This window comes from Clupea harengus, chromosome 4 (genome assembly GCF_900700415.2).
Source record: "Clupea harengus chromosome 4, Ch_v2.0.2, whole genome shotgun sequence".
In the NCBI taxonomy this organism is placed as follows: Eukaryota; Metazoa; Chordata; class Actinopteri; order Clupeiformes; family Clupeidae; genus Clupea; species Clupea harengus.
The window spans coordinates 8291739-8316519 of record NC_045155.1 but is presented as its reverse complement, the minus strand read 5'-3'; the positions used below and the strand labels follow the sequence as shown (position 1 = coordinate 8316519).

The 24781-nt window shown below is 40.0% G+C and overlaps 1 protein-coding gene and 1 long non-coding RNA gene across 5 annotated transcripts; both read left to right on the top strand.

Moving 5' to 3' along the window:
• Positions 1-1224: 1224 nt before the first annotated feature.
• On the top strand, positions 1225-18214 carry csf1b (colony stimulating factor 1b (macrophage)). Of its 2 annotated transcripts, none has more exons than XM_031566005.2 (9): positions 1225-1599; positions 7834-7947; positions 8436-8498; positions 8989-9159; positions 13110-13299; positions 13598-13746; positions 17498-17544; positions 17644-17687; positions 17863-18214. In XM_031566005.2, exons 1-9 carry the CDS (start codon positions 1558-1560, stop codon positions 17985-17987), a joined length of 945 nt encoding a protein of 314 aa, XP_031421865.1. In that variant the 5' UTR covers positions 1225-1557; the 3' UTR covers positions 17988-18214. The 2 variants fall into 2 exon arrangements, with proteins under 2 accessions (XP_031421865.1, XP_031421866.1); XM_031566006.2 differs by having other exon boundaries at positions 1226-1776.
• Positions 18215-20622: 2408 nt separating this feature from the next.
• On the top strand, positions 20623-22373 carry LOC122132843. 3 transcript variants are annotated; one of them, XR_006152341.1, is made up of 4 exons: positions 20623-21211; positions 21296-21369; positions 21455-21539; positions 21757-22373. It is a non-coding gene; the product is annotated as an uncharacterized LOC122132843 (long non-coding RNA). The 3 variants fall into 3 exon arrangements; XR_006152342.1 differs by having other exon boundaries at positions 21455-22373; XR_006152340.1 differs by having other exon boundaries at positions 21296-22373.
• Positions 22374-24781: the final 2408 nt, after the last annotated feature.

The window sequence follows — 24781 nt, the reverse complement described above, 5'->3', positions numbered from 1 at the left end:
CTTAAACTACAAAACAGCATAGCATCCTGGTAAAAGTAGTGGCATTAAAAATAATAAAGTACCCCGAACCTATTGGCTCTTTGCCTACGCAAGGGACGAATCATAATACGGCTTATATGTGAGCTTTAGGGCTGGTTGAATGTCAACACATGCACGTGGCTGCCTGCTAGATGAATGATATCGATTTGTTGGGTAATGCGTAGGATATTTAAGTCAAGCGTAGCAGCGTAATTGGGGCCTGGAAATCGTATCTGCTACGCCAAAATCGTGTATGTTGGCAGGTCTGTATATACTGATTTTCTGGGAAACATGTTAGTTGAGTTTTTTAACGTTATCAATTGTGTGGTGTCCTATGAGAGAATTTGGATAATTATTACTTTTAAAATAACTGGTTGCATTCATCAATGCATTCATTGTTTTATTAACATTGGTGAGTGGGCAGGTATACTTGTTTGTGAAAATTATCATTGGTTTTGTCATGACATTGGATTGTCTGCAATGTCTGCAAGGTTCTCAATTAAGACTGAGAATGAAATCAATGGATGAAATGTTGTCTGTAATGTAAATAAAAGTATGTATGTCTCTATTGTTTATACCCTGCAGTAGCAGCTAGGGCACAATCAGCAGGTACCAACAAGATCACATCTTTGATGTACAGAGATTTCTCCTAGAATTCTAAAATATAAACACCACAAAAAAAACTACAATTTCAAATATAAACACCACAAAAAAACTACAATTTCAATTTTAAAAAGATCAATCATTTGACTCAAGATTGTGCTCTCCTCTAGAGGTAGCTGTGGGCTATGGCTCGCTGTCCATTTAAGATCTCAACCACACCATATTTCATATTCCAAAAAAACACATTTGACATCAAATACAGTTGTGTCACACGCTGGGTGGTAAGAGTCAAAGGAAATGCTCACAGAACTATTGTTGACAGTTATTAATTATGATATATGATATGATTAATAGTATTAATACTATTAATCATACTATCAATTATGTAGCCTCCAAAAAGCATGCATTCTCTAAGCACCTCATATCATAACTTAACATGCAAAATCATGTTAACTAGGAAAAAGTAGTCGTAGTCCTACCTTTATATTTCTGTCAATATTAAGGCTAATATTTCTTACATTATTTATTACTTGTGGGAAACATTTTCTATTTCACGTAAGGAATATCTGGTATTTCCTGAAGTGTAATGCTGTAAAATGCCTGAAACGTTTGTAAGCAAATGCCAGAGCTAAGTGGTGGGTCTGTGAGTGAGACGCACAGCAGGGAAGAGGGAGAGAGCAAGAGAGAGAAACAGAGGGACACACACACACGGAGGAGGTGAGAGAGGGCAGGAGGGAATACGACAAGAGAGGAAACTATCCTCCATTCAACCTATTTTAAACCAGCGCGCAATGGATACCAAACCATCAGTGACGGACTGCATGTTCAGCTGAGACAAGCCAGCACATCTTACCCCCATCAACAAAAAACACCTTTGCTTGGTCCGATGCATCCAGCTCCAGCCTTCGACCTTTGCTGTGCCTAGCAAGGAGCCTGATGACCACCAACAAGCTTCACCAAATTTTACACAATGCCAAGGTATGCAGCTCACATAACCGTTACTCTCATTCAAGGGTCAGCAAGTCGAACTGTCAGTGTGTGACAAAAAGGATTTCTTTCACAAATCTTTTTGTCATCGACCATGGAGGTTTTAAAGGCATCCCTATTCCTTTTTTACGGAGTGTCATTGTGTAACCTAACACGTCAGCAGAGCAGGTAAGATGGTACTATTTCTCTTTACTTAGAAATATTCACCATTTCTGACAAACTACGGTCTACAGGTCGTGCGATCATACAGTAATTCACAGATCATGACTGATAAGGAAGGGTTGAGCAAGTATCCCATCCGTGGGCTACACATGCAGATTCACGTGACTGGATGGATGATCATTGTCTGAGAGTTAAATATGCTGTAACGTATTGGCAACCGTACCAAAGGGGGTATCTGGTCTTATGATCTTCACTGGCAATCATCAATCTTACGCCATAGGGAGAACGCTTTTACACATAAATTGGAACAAGAGCATTCTGAGATTGGATGCTGAATCTAAACAACCCTAAAATATTCACTCCCCAAAAAGCGAGGAGAGAAAATATAGAAAACAGATCTTTCCATTCAATTTCTTATGAGGACCAGGTTATGCAAAAGAGGCACAGATTTTAAGCAGAATGTCACTGTCTTTGTTCTCAGTAACCATTTTAACATTCTTGATCCTGAATCAACCAGTCTGTTTATTTGGCTTTTCACATGATGTTTTCAATCTAAAAACCTAAGCTGGGATATAAAACATGTGATGTCAAGACATAGTGATGTTTTGTATTTTATAAACAACTGATTTCATATGTTTTCAATGAGGCAAACTAAAAATGAACTTCTGATGACAACCCATTGTGAAGTTTCACAGTTCACACAATTGATGTATGTGAACATTACTTTTTTGACTGGTACAAATACTTGAAACATCCATGGACGATGCTGACCCAGATGGTCAGCAGATCATAAAATGATTATTTTAGTTCTCTCTAGTCTGTAATTACTTGTACCAGAGGTCCTTCACCATGGTGAACAAACCATACCACAAATATGTGTTGCACATTTTGGTAAGAGAGGAGATTTCCTGATTAAATAGAGACTGGCTCTCATCATTATGATTACTGCATTTTTCCAGAAACACTGTCAAACTTTTCACAACATCAATTTTGCACAAATTTCGCACTGGATGCCACACACTGCAGGCTCATAACTAGAGATGCATGAATCCAATCCCCTGGTTCGGTATCTACGCTGATTCTGACATCATTACATGGATCAGGTATCCTCTGACACCACTGTTACAGTTTACCTGTACTGATTAAGTTACTTTATCACCTCATCATGAAATTCTGACACCTTTCTACATCTTCAACAAAAATGTAATAATTATCTGTGACTATTATTTGCACAAACCTAAAATAAATTGTTTGTACTGATTGTAATAATTTGTTATAATAATGTTATAATAATTTTGGGTTCAAGGTTGTCGCTGGCTGGTATTTGGTATTTCACAAAACATGAACCCAGGATTTGTGTTTTAGCCAAAGCTAATAAATCAATGATAGAACTACATCTTCCTGTTATTATCGCATTTTATTGATTCCCATTCTATTTCCACAAAATCTGACCGCTTCCAACTCAAATTCGACAGTGTGGGGGAATTTTTTTTTTTTTTTCAATCACATTTCATTCTCTGTGATGTTTTAGTATGATGTTCGCCCTTCAAAGCCTTAAATTACAGCAAAGGGGGATCTGTAGATCAACTGTAGTACATTTGATGAATATAGGACAACATTTGTGGCCTGTAAAGAATGTTCTGATCAAATCCAATGTGGTGGACGCATCAATTAGGCTGACATGACAAGTCGACTCGGCCTTGGGACTTCTCATGGTTTTAGCTGACACAAAAATGATTTTTTTAAGGCAAACACATCAACAATTATAAGCCCCTGGTGGTCAAAGGACGAAGATTTTTTTACTGCCACCTCAAAATGGGATCATGAGTCCACAAACAGATTGGTTTTGATACATCAACTGACTTCACTTCCTGTTTGGTGGCTTTGCCACCAATTTTGACTGGCTGCCGGACGGCACTTTTAAAAAAAATGATTCACATGATAACTTTTGTGTTGCAAATTTGATTCAAATTGGACAACATTTTTTTTCATAAAATCCAATATGACAGAAAATCCAATATGGTGGAAGTTGATGTCATGTTGAACTCCAGTTGGGGCTCCGACAGGCAGTCTTTTCTGAAGTTTATCAGGAATGAACTTATCCAGTTTTGACTATTGACCACAGCAACAACACATACCCTACAAAGTCAAAGTCAAAGTAGCTTTATTGTCAATTACTTTGCATGTCAAGACATACAAACGAATCGATAAAACGTTTCCCACTCTCCCACGGTGAAACATATAAAGTGCACAGGCACAACAACAGATAAGACAAGACATGTCCTACATATAGATATGCATATATATATAAACATACAGATACACGTACAGCAGCATACGTTTTCTTTAAAGTGAGGTTATGGTAGTGCAAAAAAGGCAATTTGGTGATGGCAGCAAAAAAGACATCCTGTAAGATGTATTCGTTACATTAGCAGTGCAAGTATAACAGTAAGTAGTTATGGTAAACGTAAGTGATAAAAGTGCAAGAGTTTTGTTGCAGAGTCCTGAGTGATTTTAGGGGGGGGATTTTAGCCTCATGTCAGACTGACGGATATGGCTGGGGGGAGTGATGGGAGAGAATTTTGCTTCCTGACAGCTTGGTGTATGAAGCTATTTCTGAGTCTGGTGGTGCGGCAACGGAGGCTCCTATACCTTCTTCCAGAGGGTAGGAGGCTGAACAGACTGTGTGCGGGGTGGCTGGTGTCACTCGCAATCGAGGTAGCTTTCCGGGTGAGGCGGGTGGTGTATATGTCTTGCAAGGAAGGGAGTGGGGCACCAATGATCTTACCAGCTGTGTTCACTATGTGTTGCAGTGCTTTCCTGCTGTGTTCAGTGCAGCTTCTGCCCCACACAGTGATGCAGCTGGACAGGATGCTTTCAATGGTGCCCCGGTCGAATGTGTTCAGGATGGGTATGGGAGCTTTCACTCGCTTGAGCTTGCGGAGGAAGTAGAGGCGCCGCTGGGCTTTCTTCGCCAGTGATGCAGAGTTGGTGGCCCAGGAGAGGTCCTCACTGATGTGCACCCCCAGGAATTTGGTGCTGCTCACTCGCTCCACAGCAGCACCATCGATGGTCAGTGGTGGGTCTTTAGTGTGGCTTTTCCTGAAGTCAACCACAATCTCCTTTGTTTTGCTGACATTCAGCAGGAGGTTGTTGTCTCTGCACCACGTGGTCACCAGAGTTGTGTCGTCCGCAAACTTCACCATGTGATTGGTACTGTAGGTTGTTGTGCAGTCGTGAGTCAGCAGGGTGAAGAGCAGGGGACTGAGCACACAGCCTTGTGGGGCCCCTGTGCTGAGTGTGATGCTGCTCGAGATGTTGTTGCCGACTCGTACTGCTTGGGGTCGCTCACTGAGAAAGTCCAATACCCAATTGCAAAGGGAGGTGTTGAGCCCCAGCTGGTCCAGTTTACAGATGAGTTGTGGGATTATAGTGTTAAAAGCTGAACTAAAGTCTATGAAAAGCATTCTCACATGTGAGTCTGCTTTTTCCAGGTGGGTGAGGGCTGGGTTGGGCAAGTCGTTTGAGTTTTCTCAAATGCGATTCCTCAAAAAAACACAAGATGCCCCACTGGGCCGCTCCGTGTTAGAAATATTAAGGGCTGAATTTGTGAGAAATTGTTAGTGATTGCGTTCACATCAACTCTACAGACATCCTCGGATTAAAATAATTATAATAATAATAAATACGAGGATATTTGTATCATTAACAATTACCTTTCACATTTATAGTCATGATTCTACGAGGTATTGACTGCGAATGTTGACGTACAGGATACCGGCAGGTGTAGCTAAAACGGAATACTTCATAGTTTAGGCACAATATTAAGCGACTAAAAAGTAGCTGATGGCTTTCGAACGACTGTTGAGCGTCTGATTCTGATTGCCAAAAACTGTCCGGGTTACGTAGTGTCCGGGTTATGTAATGCTAGCGTTGGTATAGCAACTGTCACTCAAGAGTAGTTCGAAAGCCAATATGACGTCACCCGGACACTATTACATTACACTACTACATGCGCCTTTTGTTTTGATGTCCATATGCTTTTGCCCGACCGTTCACCTGTTATGTTTACTTCCTGTCATTGTCTGTTTTCCTGCCATTTTCGATAAGCTGACTTGGCTGTTTTTTCCTGCATTGTTTATCTTTTTGGGTTACTGGATATTTCTGCCCTGTTATTCGCCCCCGAGTTGCTCTCTGTTTTTTGATCATATCTTCTGAGCGTTGACTTTATTCTGACCTGGAAAAATAAAAGACAATGGCCCTCATTCTCGAACATTTTCTGAAGTTTCTTCTGAAATGTTTCTTACGGGCTTCGGAAAAACAACGTAAGCAAAAGACATCCGCCAAATTCATGCACGCTTGAAAATGTGGTCCTACGCAGCAGAAGTTTTCTGGGCTGTGCTCCCCCGGAAGAGTTTTCTTAAATTGAAAGCGCGTTCTCGTGCTCCTGAATTTGCATACATACATGCCCTGCCAGCTCCTTATAAGGGCACGCAACCGTAGTGACGTGTGCAGTCGGAAACGACCGAATCTACACGAAAGCAACTCGTAAACGAGTCATGTCAAAGCGGAAAGCATCACCGTCGAGTAAACGCAGATCTAACTTCAACTATATATGTCTATGACTTGAACGGTGCAGAGATGGACTGTTGCAGGATGTAGATGTGTCCATTCTATTCCACTATAGCTATATCAACGTGATTGAGTTTAGTGCTTATTTATTTATTCACTTACATTTGCAGTGTTCGTGTACATTACATTTAGTCATTTAGCAGACACTTTTGTCCAAAGCGACGTACAAGGGAGAACAGTCAAGCTACGAGCAATAGAGACCTAGTGTAACAATAAATACTACTTTACATAAGAAATAGAAAAACGAAATAGGAAATAAAAACGAAGTGCAGGAATATAAGTGCTATAAGTGCAAGTTAAGCACTAGTCGAAGTGCCAGTTAGGAAGGGAGGTGCTCTCTGAAGAGTTGGGTCTTCAAAAGCTTCTTAAAGGTAGAGAGGGAGACGCCTGCTCTGGTAGTGCTAGGCAGTTCGTTCCACCAACGTGGAACTACTTGAAAATTCTGGATTGCCGTACTTGCACAGACGGCAGTGCCAAACGACGCTCACTAGACGAGCGCAGCATTCCGGTGTAGTCCTTTTATTTATTTTATGACATCACGGTACCTCGTAGAATCATGACTATAGGCCTACATGTGAAACGTAATTGTTAATGATACTTTAATCCGAGGATCTGTAGAGTTGATGTGAACGCAATCACCAACGATTTCTCACAAATTAATTAACACGGAGAGTTTTCTTAAATGCGATTCCTCAAAAAACGGGGCCATCTTGTGGTTTTTTAAGGAATCGCATTTGAGAAAACTCTGGCCGAGTTACGACTGCTATTTCGAGTTCGGAAAGTCTTCTGAAGTTCAGAGCAAATCCCAGATGAGAAAACTTTCATGAATGCCAAATGTTGTCCTAAATCCAATTCCTCTTAAATTCCTCTTAAATTCTTCTTAACTGCGTTCGAGAATGAGGCCCAATGTTTTTTGCCCTTTGCATCTGCACTTGGGTCCTACTTTGCTCAGTGTGATGCTCATCCAGCGGCCTGGGTTCATTTCCTGACTCCGGCCCTGACACAAACATGCTAAAATGCTCAATGCCAAAAATGATTATCCTGATCATGGGAAATGAATTAAAATGAGGCTGCCTCATGACAGTCCTCATCTTCAACTTGGATGCAGGGCCCTACTTGCCAGGTTTGGTGTCTGTTTGCTTTCCAAATATTTAAATAGTTCCAACAAGTTTTCAGCTTCACATACAAAGTAAAAATTATTGTTTGTGTTGAAACTAAAACTATGTTTAAAATCATGCCATCATTGCCATGTAAAATGCACACCAGTACAGTATTTAGGAGCAACTGAATAACACTGAAAAATGCAATTACACCTCACGGTTAAATGCGTTACAGTTGAGTGAATTTCTACACATTTTGTAGAGTAACTTTAACACTGTAGAATAGAGCCACTGGAAGTCACTAGTAAAAACGCTAATATGTTGTGTTCAGGTGAAGAGTGTGTGTGTTCTCGTGCTGCTGTGTGTCCCTCTTGTCATGGGGGATATCCGTGGGCCCTGCAGGCACTCCCTAACCAAAGAACACCTGCTTCATATCAAAAGCCTGGTAAGCACTGCAGTCCCAAACACCAAGAAAACGTAGTAAATGTGGCTTTGCGCATGACTCATGTAAATGTAAAAGAAATGTAAATGGACATGAAACATGTACTTGTTATTGAGATTTTTTCAAATTATTCAGACATGTTGATCACCAACAAACTGATTGTGTAGGCCTATTTTGCATACATTTACTGAATATCAGCCATAGAAGTAAAATGCCTTCTTAATAATCTAATAGGCTGACAGGCGGATCAGTACTGTCTGTGGAGCCATACCCTGGTGATGAAGGATTAATCCTGGATAAAATCATGTTTACAGCCCATGCTTTCCAAAAAAAATATTTTCAGTGAAAAATGTTTTCAAAACATAATCCAGTACAACAGATGACATACTATTTGGCCGAGGAACTAGCCATCAAAACACAACATGCTCCTGTTAGAGATATTTAGCCTGACATTGCCAGAATTCTAATTCACATTTCCTTCACCCCTTTAGATCAACAACCAGCTGCAAAGTGGCTGCTACATTACTTACACATTCATTGAAAGGGGAAGCTTGGTAAGGGAATAAAAGCCCAAAATAATGGCATCATTGCATTTATATTCTGTGGCATGTCATTGCATTTATATTCTGTGGCATGTCATTGCATTTATATTCTGTGGCATATCATTGCATTTATATTCTGTGGCATATCATTGCATTTATATTCTGTGGCATATCATTGCATTTATATTCTGTGGCATGTCATTGCATTTATATTCTGTGGCATGTCATTGCATTTATATTCTGTGGCATGTCATTGCATTTATATTCTGTGGCATATCATTACAGTTATATTCTGTCTGCTCTGCAAATCACAATAAACAAAGTAATCAACATCTCTATCAATCTTAGCTAATTACATTATTTAATATGTCCATATTTATTTCCTATGCCCTGTGAAAAGGTATGAATGCATTATCTCCGGACTCCATCACAATCTATTTGTGTTGTTTTATTTGCTCCTGTCCTCAGCATTTGTTTTTGTTTGTTTCTCTGTCTCTGTCAGAGTGAGGTGTGCTATGTGAAGGCAGCCCTGCCCTGGACACTGGAGCTGCTTAGCACACATTTCCACTATGTCTCAAGCTCAGAAAATGGCCAGGATGTCCGTGCCCTAAAATCAATAATCCTCAATATTTACTCCCAGCAATGTGCACCCGTCATCAATGAGGAGGAAGAGGTGAGTGGCTGTTTTATAATTATATTGAATAGAAAAAAAACAATAGTATCTAATAAATGCAACAAACTATTGACAATCAGGGGGAAAAACCACATTCTGAGGTATGCATACTAATCCACTGCCATATCAGTGTGCATGCAAAAAGTGTCTATGATTTGGGGATATCTTATGCAAAGTCTTATGCACATGATGATGATGAAGGAGAAGAGAAATATTGTAGAGTTGCATTGCATAATGAGCTTTTTTGACTATCTGATGAATTACAATTGACATATATTGGCAAGAGGAATGGCAAAATAAATCCAAATGTTAAGAGCAAATACAAATCACATGATCGTTATTAGTTCTAAACAACAAAATACTGCTGTGTCTTTTCCTTTGGTTCAAAAGGGTGATAAAAATGGCAGGCCTCTGGGCATCCCCCCCCATGGAAAGAGCAGGTTTCAAACCAACAAAACACATACCAAGAACCAAGTAACCAAATAGTCTATGTGTTTGCATTCAAACATTATAAATTGAAGTTGTGACTGAAGAAGAAGCTTATATTGTTCCTTGTGTATACATTTCCTTGAATTTCTAGCGTGTGTGTATCAGTGAAAGGGGCACCACTAAATATTCTAGGTCCCCAAACAGAATTTTAGGTCAGTTAGGCCCCCCGAGCGAGATTTTCTGATCTGAGGGTCTCTAGTAGTGATTGGGGATCAGATTTGGACTACCATTCTTCCCTTTAAAAGTCTGGTTAATAAACATTTTGCAGTCTACTTAATTGTATCGTAGTTATATCTGAATATCCATCTAAGGAAATTGCATTTTTTCTTTTATTAAATATCAGATTGGACATTGACGTTGATGCTATAATTATGCAGATTATGTCACTATACTTTTTTTTATCATGCCTGGCAATCGGACGGATACAATTTAAAAAATTATATTTTTGGACATTTTGCGAATAGTAAATCAAATTAATGTGATTTAAATAATGCTATGAAACGTTAAGCAAGCCTGCCTTGTTTGAGCAAGACTAACAGACACATCCTATACAGGTGTCTTTTTATTTTGTCCATTAATGCTCTATTTGTTGGTAATCCAAATACATTAATATAGCTTATTGCATCATGTGTTGATGTGGTGTGACTCCTGTAGGCAATCTACAGGTATTAAATATGTCACATAAGCATGGGGTGGTTGGACTGTGAGGTGCTTCTTGCTGTGTGCGCTGCACACGCCCAGGAGTTGGAGGGCCCTGGAGGCTTTTGTGCTCAGAGGTCCTTGATTTCATAATCCGTCCATGCTCATTCTATCACTTTCTGCGGTGGTCATATTACACACCACTACACAGTACATCTAGTTTGGGTCATATCATCTTGGAAAAAATCAGTAGGGATAGTTTAGACATGGCTTATTCCTTACATGCCTGCTGCATTTGTTTCTACAGCAGTGTTTGGGGAGGCTGTTATGTTTTGTTGTATGTTAGATTTTCTATTTAGTTTCTTAGCATTTGCTGTGATGACGCTAGGCAAATGAGACTAGCTTGAAGCTAGGGGATAGAACATCAGACTGACACGTGGTTATAGTCTGTAGCGGCGAGATAGCGTCTCGTTATGCTTTTTCAATCAGAAGACCAGAGACTGGATGTAGAAATCTGAAGTTTTATTGTAATAAATAAGCTGCAATAAAGGGATGCCCATGGATCATCTCATTGTGGAACGTCCTGCAGGCCATTTTAAAGGCCCTTATCTTCATGTGGTTCTTTCTGTATGGCTGCTTGCCAAGGCCAATTAGAATTATCTATCTAATATTATATACCGTAAATCCTCAAATAAAGACCGGGATTCAATTAGAGGCCGGGCTTCAGATAGTAGCCGGGGGCGTGGTCGATACGGACAAATAAAGGCCGGGCCCCGAATACAAGCCGGGGGTAAAAAAAAAATTACCGGTAGCCTATTTTACTGTAGCCTACCAGCATCAGTCCATCAGCACAAAGCAGACATCACAGTTTAATTGAATGCATTTCATAAATACATGTTCTCCTCATGTTTAATGTTGTTGGCTAATTTCATGGCTGTTTGCAATAAAAAAAAAAATGTTTCAGCCTACAAGGCGAATTTGTTATTATACAGTTACTTGCCTAAACGATAGAAGACATTCCTCCAAAATACCTCTTTTTAATGATTTTGTTGCCGTTTCGTGATTTCTGCTAAGAAAAAAATGTTCTTCAGGCTAATAGAACTTTAACGTTCCAGGTGTTGACTTCAAGTTACAATGACTTTCCGCTACGTTAAATTACCGGACTTCTTGCAGAGTGATATGAAAGATGTGAATTAGAAGCACAAAACCCATTGCCAATGACAGCATTATGTCATTAATGTCATTAACTTTTCGCAGTGGTGAATATCAAGAAATTACAGACCTGCTAACGTTGGGGTGCCCCATTCAAATCAACGGAACTTTTTGGAACATTCTGAAGAGCCGTATAATAAGTAAGAAATAAAGGCCTGCCCCTAATACAAGCCTGCCCCAAAATTACGGTAACTCCTTAGCGTAATCCCTATGGGTTGGCCATTTTACTTTGGGCTCCTGGTGGGCCCCTGGAATGTTACTGGAGATCAATTAATCATTTTACCGCTTTAAATGAGGCCTCTCATACTGATGAGTTAATCCATGTTCATCTTGTCATAGATAAATATCCTACAAGTCCTCAAGGACAAACTTCATGATGCAAAATGAAACAATACTTCAGGTCATTATTATTAGCTTGTTCTCAAGGAGTGTACATTTCATTTTTTTTGCCTACTTCCGCCTACATATCTACTATTAAAAAAAAACTCATGATTGATCTCTATTGTTATCACTACATTACTATACTCACTCAACACCACTTCAGTACCTCCTGTCCAGGGACAGGGCTGCACATGTTACCGGCATTGTGCAGACAAGATTCGCAGAAAATGTTTTGATGTCTCAGTTTAACTACACTTCATAACTTCATCACTATCAACACAACGAGGCTGTTCTCACCAGAACGCAAACAAATTGTCCCATAGGGCTAACTGCTACCAGCCAGATTTGTAAACCTAACGGCGTCTCTGATAACAGCCAGATATGTAAATGTGATGCTGTGGTTTAAAACAAAGATTACAGAACGCAAAAAAAAACTTTGGTTTAAACAGTTTGGGAAAATCTCTGATTACCAGCCAGATATGTAAACATAACGCTGACATGGGTTACATTAACTTTAGTGCCCTGCGTTGCTAAGCGGATGTTATGTTGCCGCATTAGCTGTTGGCTGTAGCTAGTTGAGTGGCTAGTTTGAATGAACATGAGCAAAACATCAGCTGAAAGATAGGCTGTTAATAATAGCATGGTTTTAGATTTTAGAGTGCTTTGTGCTTTAAAATGTTGGGTTTAAACAGTTCAGAAAAATCTTTGATAACCAGCCAGATATGTGAATGTATCACTGACATCGGTTACTAGCTCACCAGCCACCATCGGTCTTTCTAGTCTACAGCTGGCAGAGCGAGTAACGTCACAATAGGCAAACGTTTGTCCATTCATTTCAATGGGAAAAAAGAGGGAGGTAACAAAAGAACGACAGGTGGCAGTGCAACCATTTTTACAAGAGCACTGCATGGGATCAGGAGGGACATGTCAGAGTTAGAGTGTTCGGAGCTTCACACTAATAATAATATTCAAGAGCTCTGGTATCGGTAGATACCTAAATTCAGGTATTTGGATCGGATCAGAACAGAAAAAAAGTTGATCGATGCATCTCTACATGAAACGGAAACAGACACCTCCCTCCCATCAGAACCAGCCGTTCCAGTCCATCAATATTGTGTTCTGAGGTTGTCATTAACATCTACAACTTCTGATCCTTGTTAATCTATGTTCTGCTTTTAATGTGGAAACAGCACTGATTCAGCACTAATGTTGCTGTTCTTGCAAATTAGGAGGATCCAGTGGCATTTGAACGGGTGTACCATGGCTCACCCAAGGAGGCCTTATTCAGGTTGCAGGAAGTGCTGGCCCTCTACCTGGACATCATCACCCAGAGCAATACACCCGTGGACTGGAACTGTGAGACAGAGTATGCCCAACAGGAGCCTTTGCGGGCACCCACCCACAGCCCACCAAACACAGGTACATGCAGTGTCTTCAGAATCAACTCAAGACACGAGAATGCTCAAACCACGTAGCACTAGTACACACACTATAACGAACAGATGTGAGTGTGCAGTCAGAAAACATTCACAAATCTCCCTGAAAACATCATAATCACAGCTCTTAGAACAAAAAGCCTGTCTTTTTTGGTACCTAGTAAAGTCCATGTGTCAGAAAATGTATTTAAGACTGAGCAACGAAGCAAACCTGCACTTTTGAGATCGCCTACTTGTATAGGATTTGCCCCAGTGATAGTCACAAATGAATGTCTTCTCAGTGGAGCCTGCAAGTGGACAGCTCGGGAGGAACTTCAGGAATGAGACTAGCAAAGATCTATACAACGTCTACAAGATCGGATTCATTGCCATGACAGCATGTTGTGGATTACTGCTACCCATCACAGTCTGCTGTTTCATAAAACACAAGGTCTGTACATAATAGACTGCTACCACAAGTATTTTTTTTCTCAACTGCATATCCTCAATGGGCTAGTCAAACTTTCAGATTCAGCAGGTTCGGTCTTCCAAGTTTCACCAATTCACTAACAAATTCACTAACAGAACACAATTTAACAAGGATTGAGGTATCATACATTGGGCCTCATTCTCGAATGCAGTTGAGAAGAATTTAAGAAGGAATTTCTTCTGAACTCCACTTCCGGTGGATTTAGGAACAAATTTGGCATTCATGAAAGTTTTCTCATCTGGGATTTGTTCTGAACTTCAGAAGACTTTCAGAACGCGAAATAGCAGTCGTAAATTGTCCAGAGTTTTTTCAAATGCGATTCCTCAAAAAAACACAAGATGCCCCACTGGGACGCTCCGTGTTAGAAGTGTTAAGGGCTGAATTTAAGAGAAATCGTTGGTGATTGCGTTCACATCAACTCTACAGACATCCTCGGATTTAAATAATTATAATAATAATAAATATGAGAATATTTGTATCATTAACAATTACGTTTCACATTTATAGTCTTGATTCTACGAGGCATCGTGATGTCCTAAAATAAATAAAAGGACTACACGAACACTGCAAATGTAAGTGAATAAATAATTAAGCACTTAACTCAATCGCGTTGATATAGCCATTGTGGAATAGAATGGACACATCTTCATCCTGCAACAGTACCTCCACCTCTGCACCGGTGAAGTTAGATCTGCGTTTACTCGACCGGTGCTCGCTTTGTAGTGATGGGAAGTTCGGATCATTTTACCGACTCGGTTCTTTGAATCTCGTTCAGTAAAATGAACGAATCTTTTTTCGAGTCATTCGTTCATTTCGGGGGGGGGTGGTAAGAGAAATTCCTGCATTAAAATATTGTGACACTAACACTAACACTAACAACATAACACTGTATCATGACAGTCTGGATGATTTGAAGTGGTAATTTATTATCACACTAGCATTCAATTATCACGGCAAACTATTACGCTGAACCCTAAGTAAAGTACACAAAAGTTAAAATAACAAAACCTGTAATTATTACTTGTGAAGGGATATCATTCACGTTTTACTAAACCTAGCCACGCGAAAGTGAACGAGAGAAATTCCTGCATTAAAATATTGTATCATGACAGTCTGGATGATTTGAAGTGGTCATTTATTATCACACTAGCATTCAATTATCACGGCAAACTATTACGCTGAACCCTAAGTAAAGTACAAAAAAGTTAAAATAACGAAACCTGTAATTATTACTTGTGAAGGAATATCATTCACGTCTTACTAAACCTAGCCACGCGAAAGTGAACGAGGTAAACAAATCCTTTCTGTTTCCACTTCTGAGTCTATGCAGGCCACGTGAAAAATTATCCTAAGATCCGTATCCGAAGACCCAGTCAAAATGAACGAATCATTTCTGTTTTCTCTAGCTACCAGTGCTGAGCCTATGCAGGTCACGTGGAAAATGAACGATGAACGAGATCTGATCTGTATCCGGCAGATGAACGAGTCGTTCACCTCCCAACCGTGTCTTCGGGTAAATGAACGATCGGGAGGTGAACGATTCGTTCATCTGCCGGATACAGATCTTCGGGTCAATGTTTCGTTCTTCTGCCAACCGAGTCTTCGGATCAATGATTCGTTCATCTGCCGGATACGGATCTTTGGATCATTTGTCACGTGACCTGCATAGGCTCAGTACTGGTAGCTAGAGGAAACAGAAATGATTCGTTCATTTTCCGACTCGGTCTTCGGATACGGATCTTTGGATCATTTCCCAAGTGACCTGCATTCAACGAATCATTTCTGTTTCCTTGGCTGAGCCTATGCAAGTCCCGATGCGTGGCCACGAGAAAATGAACGAATCTTTTTTTGAGAGGACTCGTTACTCTCGAGTCCTTGTAAGGATTCGTTCAAAATGAACAAATCGTTCACGAACGACACATCACTATCGCTTTGACATGACTCGCTCACAAGTTGCTTTCGTGTGGATTCGGTCGATTCCGACTGCACACATCACTACGGTTGCGTGCCCTTATAAGGAGCTGGCGGGGCGTTTATGTATGCAAATCCAGGTGTACGAGAACGCGCTTTCAATTTAAGAAACCTCTTCCGGGGGAGCACAGCTCAGAACATTTCTGCTGCGTAAGAACACATTTTCAGGCGTTCATGAATCTGGCAATGTTTTTCTTACGTTTGTTTTCCGAAGTCCGTAAAGGCCCCGTCACACCATGACGTTCTGGTCAACGTTCTATGATGTTAGAGGAAACGTTGGTAATCGTCCATGGTCGCTGGAATTGCGCCAGAAGAGCTTTGTGTGAAAGCTGGTGAACGCTGTAATCGTCGGTAATCGTCAGTGATTAGAGGAGAACGCTGGTCCAAAAAAAAAGTTTTGAACATGCACAAAAGTTCTCATGGAGATCAGCATTCTTCAACGTTTCATTTAAACGCTGGAGAACTTTCGTGGAACGTTTTAATAACTTTGCACGCGTTTGGCTATCATAGTCAGTCGTTGGGTAGGGTAGACTGAGTACAGTTGATGCACCCGAAATAACTTATGTGCGCAGCAATCCTGAGACGTGATTTTTAGTTTGGGCATGCCTACTAACGTCCTCTTTGATCCAGGGAAATTTGAGCACCTAACCCATCTCTCGTAGGAAGATATCGGCGAAAGTTTTTTCACCAAGGGAAGATCTTGATTTTATCATGTCCCTTCTACAATTAATATGTTATTAACCATACGTGATCAACAAACGCAACTTACATCATTGCAAACGTTATTCTGTGCACTATACATCTACATATTCAATGCTATCATGTCATGCAAGGTCATCGCATAATCTAGCGAAAAGCAGAGTGGAGGGTATATGCTTGCTTGAGCCAGCATGAAGTAGATGTAGCCTACTGAACTTGAACATAGCTGAGCACTGTTATAGCTGGTGCTGTTGCATGGCAGATGGATATGATATGAAGACTCTTGTGACATGGACAATGTGTGTGGATGTGTTGATGTCAAATTTAAATAATTTATTTTAATAACATAAAACCCCAGGAATAACGCCCCTTATTTCGTAAATCACAGTAATAATAACAGTAAATCTTCGTCCGAAGACATTGCTAGTGAAAGAGGCTTTGTATTATTCTTACTTTCAGCAGCATTTATCGTCTTCTTACTTGCAGCAGCGCTAGTAGCAGAAGCCCCCCTCACACCTTTTCGTGGTCTTGGCGGTATGATGTTCACTGTTCAGATCAACTGAATCCACTATGATTTTCCAGCGTTTCATACCCGTTTGACCATAAAACCCACACGCCAGCAAAACGCTTTTCTGTCATTATTCCCACGTAAATTACACTCTTAACACGCTCTTCTAAGGTTGACTTATCGTTTGTCGCGCTGGAGTGACACGTCAGCACACGTTTGTCGCGGACCAGTGACACGTCACTTGGTCGGTGTTACACACTCCTCATGCGTCAGTCCCACGCTAGTCATGTGTCAGTCCTACGCAATTATTTCGTTAGTAACACGCCAGGTGTGTCCACATCGCCCTAGAACGCTCGAAATTGAACGATTAGAAAGTTCAGAGAACGTTGACCAGAACGTCATGGTGTGACGGGGCCTTAAGAAACATTTCAGAAGAAACTTTTTTAATATTTAATTACATTTTTAGTTAACAAACAATACAATTGTAATAACTTATGTATGTATGAGAACTGATGTTCAGATGCCAATCCACAGAAACTTCAAAATAATCTTCACAGAACCCAGACCATGGCACATGAGAGGTACTACCGATTTATTTTGCTATTCCAGTTGATTTCATCATATTTTATTACATACATAGTCCCTGATTTCACACCATGCCCTCTTAACTGTAATTCAAGGTTCAACCGATATCAGCACAGTATTGAGTTGGAAGATCTATCAGGTGAGGAAATGACTTTCAAATCACTCTACGATTCATGTGCATTCTGCAAACCAGTGTCTACATCACTTTGGATGATTACTAATATATGTAGGAAAAAATGAAAGCACACAAAACACTCATAGTCTTGATATGCTGTATTTATGCAAGACAGGTTTTCCTGTTTTTATTTCCAAAGGTTCGCCACAATGTTCGAGTTTCCTGCCAGGCCAAGCACATGGAGCAGCAGCAGGAAATAATTCTTTTCTTGCTTTCTCACGAACTACTTTGAAGCCTGGGACACTTGCCAGCACTAAGGCATAAATATCAGTCTTTCTTTGAGATTCTATTTTTAGAGAGAAGATATTACTTTGTATCTTGCATATATATATATATATATATTTGTTATAATTGTATGTATATAGTCTATATTGCTTTTTCTACCAAAGTTCACTGGCAAAAAATAAAGTTAACATGGATTTAAGTCTTGGCAGATATTTGGGCTAAAACCTTTACTACAAAAACGAATTAAAATGCTAAAGAAAAACCGACCTGCATAACGCCTCAGCTTTCATCTAATTAACGATATGAAAATAATTCACCTTAAATGTTAACTATCTATACCGGTCTGCTTGATGAAGCTGAAAATGTTTTCTGATTTCTGCTGCCACAACTGCTAAGAGCTTGGGTTAGAGTACTCATTTACTCTTCTATGAAGTCCAGCAACAAGGGCACGATACTGACTGTGTAAGAATTGATTTACAGACTCCAAGACGTTCTCCATTATAACCTGGCACTAACATCTTTCTGAAGACCTTCCCAGTACCTCATAATGTTGCATAAAAAGCAAAGAGGTGGAATGCAAATAATTCTTATCCCTGGATACACAACAGTTGTTTAGGCAAATATATCTTCAGTTACCATTCTCTCCTTAACCCCTCAGTATCGCCAGCCGTCATGCTTCTGAGGTGAGAGACAAACTTCTGCAGATAATTTTTAGGCTGTCATGCCATAGTTTTTTCTTACTGTTAAGATTTTGGAGGGGGCAGTCTACACCCCGCCAGAACATCTTGAAAGTTGGTTTGACTCCATCTTAGGTTATTTGGTCAGTAGACAACTCTCCACAGTAACAGCTGTAGTGAAATGGAAATGAAAAAAGCTAGAAAGAATGTTTATAACAGCATTTTGAAATACAAATTAAACACATTTCCTACCCTTGCACGCAATTTTGGGGTGTCAGGTTGTTTTGAAAAATATGTTTTGAGTGCATTAAGCTGTACCTTTATAGGTAGCCTTATCATTTGTTTTTCCTTTTCAGATTAGTTTTTCTACACAAACAAACCTCCTCACATAATTCCTGAGCATAAATTAATCCTTTAAAATAACAGCTACAGCAGAGAACCTGAAGGCAACATTGCCTGAGTGTGAAATGATGAACCATGAAGCATCTTACTATGAGGTGCACATTAAAAGGTGTACTGTAAATAAGGAAAGACATGAAAGACCTTTGCCTTTGGATTGATTGAGACTAGCCAGCTGCAACATATAAAAGATATGCTTTAGTATATTTCATATTATGGGAATGGAAAGTTTCCAGGAATGCCCAGCATGACCTGGACCCCAAGAAGTCCCATGTGTTTTTAAGAGGAAGTGCAAGGTCAGGTTAGAGTTTTATTATCTACTCAGCATGGCCCTGCTGAGACCATGGGTTGTGTTAAAATACAGATATATTTTACATTTTTTAGGGTTTCACCCAAAGACCACATAAATGAAAAGCAAATACTTTACTGAACTCAGTAACACTTTACATGAACAGAATATTATATGAACACCTACTGATGACCGTTTTATGTTAAATTAAGTAGGCCTCTGTGTCTCAGTGTTTTTGATTAATGTATTAAGTAACAGTGCAGTTATGTTGGCTACAGGTAGCTTATTGTACCCAGTGTCCTTACTAATCTTTTACTCCTTGACCTAACTGACATTTGCCACCAAGCAAATTAAGTTGATTGGTAGAATACGCTGATGAGTAAAATGTGTTGTTGAGCCAACATTAGCTTACATACTTAGATAGCTAAGAAGTACTGGGAAATCTAACCAAAATTAACTTGCTGCATTATTATTACTAAGCCGGTAAAAAAAAAAACAGGTGACATGAATTGGCATGACATGAAAATGGGTACTTTTGAATTCTTCAAGAGAAATTCCACAGCAAAAATGAGAGTTGTCAGAACCATGGGTCAGAGACCACCCATTTTTGACAACCAAAAGGAAACAGGCCAAGTATTTGGAATAAATGTACAGTGTTATTGGCACCCTTTAGTAAAAATGAGCAAAACGTGATGCGAAAAAAAATATTTATTGTTTATCCTCATGATCTTTCATTCAAAATATTCACAAAAATATAACCTTTAATTGAAGTAACATAATTGAAAGAAACATTAAATTCTTAGAAATATGTGTGCCACAATTATTGGCACCCCTTCATTTAATATTTTGTGCAGCCTCCCTTTGCCAAGATAACAGCTCTGAGTCTTCTCCTATAATGCGTGATGAGGTTGGTGAACAAATGGCACGGGATCTGAGACCATTCCTCCATACAGTCTCTCCAGATCCTTCAGATTCCGAGGTCGACGTTTGTGGACACTCCTCTTCGGCTCATCACAGATTTTCTATGGGGTTTAGGTCGGGGGACTGTGATGGCCATGGCAAAACCTTTATTCTGCGGTCGGTGAACCATTTTTGTGCATTGTCCTGCTGGAAGGTCCAACCACGGCCCAATTTAAGCTTCCTGGCAGAGGCTGTTATGTTTTCATTTAATATCTGCTGGTATTTGATGGAGTCCATGATACCATGTATCCTAACAAGATGTCCAGGACCTTTGGAAGCAAAACAGCCCCACAACATCAAAGATCCGCCACCATACTTCACAGTGGGTATGAGGCGCTTTTCCGTATGGCTATCTTTCTGTCTACGCCAAACCCACCTTTGATGTTTGTTGCCAAAAAAGCTCTATTTTGGTCTCATCTGAACATATAACCTGGTCCCATTGAAAGTACCAGTAACATTTGGCAAACTGTAGGCACTTTAGTTTGTTGTTGATTGAGGCTTTTTTTCTGGCAACCCTCCCAAACAACTTGTGGTGATGTAGGTGGCATCTGATGTTTGGCATCTGATTTTGTAGATCTAAAGAGAGTGGCTTGGATATTTTATGAAAAAAGATGCAATCTTTTGTGATATTCACAGGCAGAATACAGTGTTATCATTCACAAATGACGTCTTCACCCATTTTTGTTTCTCTTTTATGTAGCAAGTGGGCAAGTAGTAATAGTTTGGTGCCTACTCCCTCTGCCGTTACCCAGTTAGTCTCTCTCTGTCACACCGCAATACGTCACTAATTGGGCAATGGGTTGCGATTGATTAGGCTACCTGACATATTACCCACAGGCTTATGTATAGGCACCCGGGGTCCTAAAGCCGGTAGCTCGTCAACACCACTGGTTCTGGGATTGTGTAGCAGAGTCACGGGTGCTGCGTGAAATAAACAGGTATGTCTGGGCAAAGGTTTCTTTAAGTTCTTCCGTCACTGATTACTAGCTTGCTAAGTGGCTACTTGTTTAACTATGGTATAGGAGGGCAGACGCTGGCAGAGCCGCTGTGTTTTGATGTACGTGTGTGGGCGTGACGCCGTGTTGTGTGCAAAAAGGTACGTTATTGAACGTATTCGTGGTATTCTGTTTGTAGTATAATACAGACAAGTCATGATGTACTCTTTATGTATCCTTCACCAGTGTCTGCTGGGCACTGTTACCATAGCAGAGAGGGCAGTTATTCTCCAGAAGCCATCAGCCACAGTGTAGTAGCCATCTTGAAAAGGTATGTGTTAAACCCTGATACGTGTACTGTGTTGCGTACCAGCAGGCCATAGCGGCCATTCATTTTGCGCTGACAAGTGACGACACTAATGTAGGCTGGCTGACTAACACTTTGCCCTGTATTGCTGTTTTTAATTGATGTAATGCCATCACCTCTCCCATGTGTGCTGCTTTTAAGGCTGTGGGATCTTAACAGTGTTTGTTTTATATGTTTGCAGCGTTAGACCCTCGCAGCTACCCAGGGCTGCTAGTTGCTGTTCTTTTAATGTGTATTTGATGCATTGGTGCCGCGTATAGTTTGTTTACTTTTTTTTTGTTCCTCTAGCCTATCGGCCTAAGTAGCTTGTGTAGGTACTACCTATTTAATGTGAGCCGCAGGCTAGAGTGGATTTATTTTGTTTGTTTTTCTTTTTTACTGTACTTCCAGTTCGTGTGTCTCCCTCCCCCCTCCACAGCTAATAGCCTCGGTGCTTATAAGGCCCATTAGTACCTGACCTTGGATAGCTGGTCTCTGTAGTTTTTCTCACTCTAGTAGCCTACAGAGATTGCAGTGTGCATGTAGTTTGAACTCTTAATTGCCGTGTCACATATCACAGAGTGTCTTGGATATTGTAGTGCATTTTCCCTGAATCTAAAACACGTGTTATTTAGTGCACACAAGACCACGTGTGTTAGAGACCTGGCCTGACATCAGTTCTCCTAGTGGCCCAGTACCGAGGTTCCCCAGTCCCCCTATTGTGTCTATGTATTTTTTTGTATTATATCTGGTGACCAACCAACGCTACTCGTGTCTACTATTTATTAATAAAGACTATTTTTATACTTTCACCAAAAACTGGCAATAGTGTTATTGAGTTCCCCTTGCTCTGACATAATTTAGCCCACTTCAAGGGGTGGCGTAGTCAACAGTACCCGAGAGGGCGCTACATTTACAATTTTAATAAAGCATGAAGCTAACAACAGGGTTTTTCCTGCATAGAGAGCGCCTAAGGCAAAAAAAAAAGTCCGCGATAAAATAAATAAATAAAAAAAAGCTGTCATTCATGGCGCAATTCAGCTTAATAGTGTTTTGAGCCCTCACCGTCGACTTCAAGGGCGCATCCCACCTCCCACCCCCTGAGCCAATCATTGAACAGAGGCTGCTCCAAGCTTGCCAGTTTAGAGAAGACGTTGGTTTGGATTTGAGATTTGAGCAAGCAACTTAATGTAGCTAGCTTTTAGCTGTTTTAAACCAAGGGACTTTACTTCAAAAATGTTGTTTTCAACCTGCTTACAAATCTGGTTAAAACAACTAGTGAAGGTGTTTTAGAATAATATTAATGCCATATACAATAACTGACTTCATGTTAACACCACTAATTAATGTTAGCTGTCTTAATTATTTAGCGCAATGCTAGCATGCATCTACCGTAATTCGATATTTAACCAAGGTAGCCTATTGTAGCTACTGCAAAATATTGATCGCGACCTGTTTACAAATCTGGTTAAAAAGATAAAGGTGAGCTGTTATTTATAGATATGAATTATTTCTCATGCATCTAATGGCTTACAGCTACCTGTAAAGCATCTAAACGTACCGAGTAAGGGAGGTTGACTGCTAAATACAGTACATTAAGGCAGCCACCAGTCTTTGGATAGCTCTCATAAGTGAGTTATTGTATATGGCATTAATATTCTAACCATCACACATAGGATATATAGGTACACAAACACACTGCTTAAATAAAACACTAAGCCTACTATCAAAGTATTTTTTTAAGATATTGTAGGCAACTGCTAGCTAGCTAAATAATGTCAGCAACTGCTAGCTAGCTGCTTGCTCAACTTCAAACCAACGTCTTCTCTTAACTGGCAAGCTAGGAGCAGCCTCTGTTCAATGATTGGCAATTCATCACGCGTGCAATGCATGTAAGCGAATATGGTCTCACTAGTATGTTTCAAGTATAGGCTACAGCCGAAACCTCGTTATGTTTTAATCAATAGTAATCGAGTTGATAAGCGTGTCTTCTTGTCTGAACAATACGCAACTGTGAGGTGCGCGAATGGACAGAGCGGCCAGCTGCCAATCAGTCAACTTGCGTATGCATCCTGACTTCATCAGTCGGCGCTGATTTTGAGCATAACATTCTATTTTCAGTATTCATGGCTTTCAATGTATTAAAATATCTGCTATGTTGAGGACATACACAGGTGTAGGCTATTATTTGATTTGTCTACCCGTTTGAACGAGTACCAGTAGACCGCGGGGCCTCGGGAGAGGCAGACAACCGCATTGGTTTATCAATGAAAGCTCAGCTCGTTCGGAGGAGAGCGGATAGATTTGTGTTGCATCTCGAATATAATAATATTAATATTATCATTGATAAATAAACCGGTGCGGTTGTAAACTGTCGTTCCGCTGCGAGGGCCAGCCCGACGTGCACGAATACACCTGTACAAATGCAAATTAAATGTTCACTCAAAATGCTGACAAAAGTTTGATTTCCAACGCAGCCTCCATTGGTGGGCCAATAGAAGTTAAACACACTATTAAACATATTTGTGGACAGTTTTAATAATAAAAACAAAAAGAATGGTATGTAGGTTTGTATAATAAAAATGAATAGTAATAATAGATAAACTTGAATTTCATAATTTGTGTGTTACATTTCTGACCACTGGTTAGTTCTAGATTTTATTGATATACATTTCAGTAGTTTGCATATGTAGAGGTAAACCTTGATAATCTTTGAACCATACATGATAGCACCATGGGGCTTGGACTACTGTCAATCTATTAGCCTATCTATTTTAATCTAAAGTGTAAGCAAAATGATTTCCTGAAGCATATCCTCCATTATTTATGAAATGGTAACATGTAAGCTAATAAGGTGACATGGTAACACAGACTGTGCGCGCGTAGCGCGGAATAATTTTTTTTAGCACCGAAGACCCATTTTGACCCAGGAAAAACCCTGAACAAGAACAATATGAAAGGATTTGGCACAGGACATTTACTTCCCACACTTACTTAACTGCAGTATCTCACATAATATAGTTCATACCAGATAACCAGCCACCTTCTATGTGTAAAAATAAGGGATGCCCACCAAGCCTTTTTTTTTTTTTTAAGCTCACAGAATTTTTTTTATTTTAAGCTTTTTTTTTTTTTAAGCTCACAGAAAAAAAATTATTTTAAGCTCACAGAAATCTATGGACATATAATTGCAGGGGTGAAAGAGAGATTTTTGAATTGAGGGGGGG

Coding starts and splice junctions, on each gene's coding strand:
- csf1b (XM_031566005.2), top strand. CDS start 1,558: ATGACCACCAACAAGCTTCACCAAATTTTACACAATGCCAAG. Junction 1,600..7,833: donor AAATTTTACACAATGCCAAG/GTATGCAGCTCA, acceptor TGTTGTGTTCAG/GTGAAGAGTGTGTGTGTTCT. Junction 8,499..8,988: donor TCATTGAAAGGGGAAGCTTG/GTAAGGGAATAA, acceptor TGTCTCTGTCAG/AGTGAGGTGTGCTATGTGAA.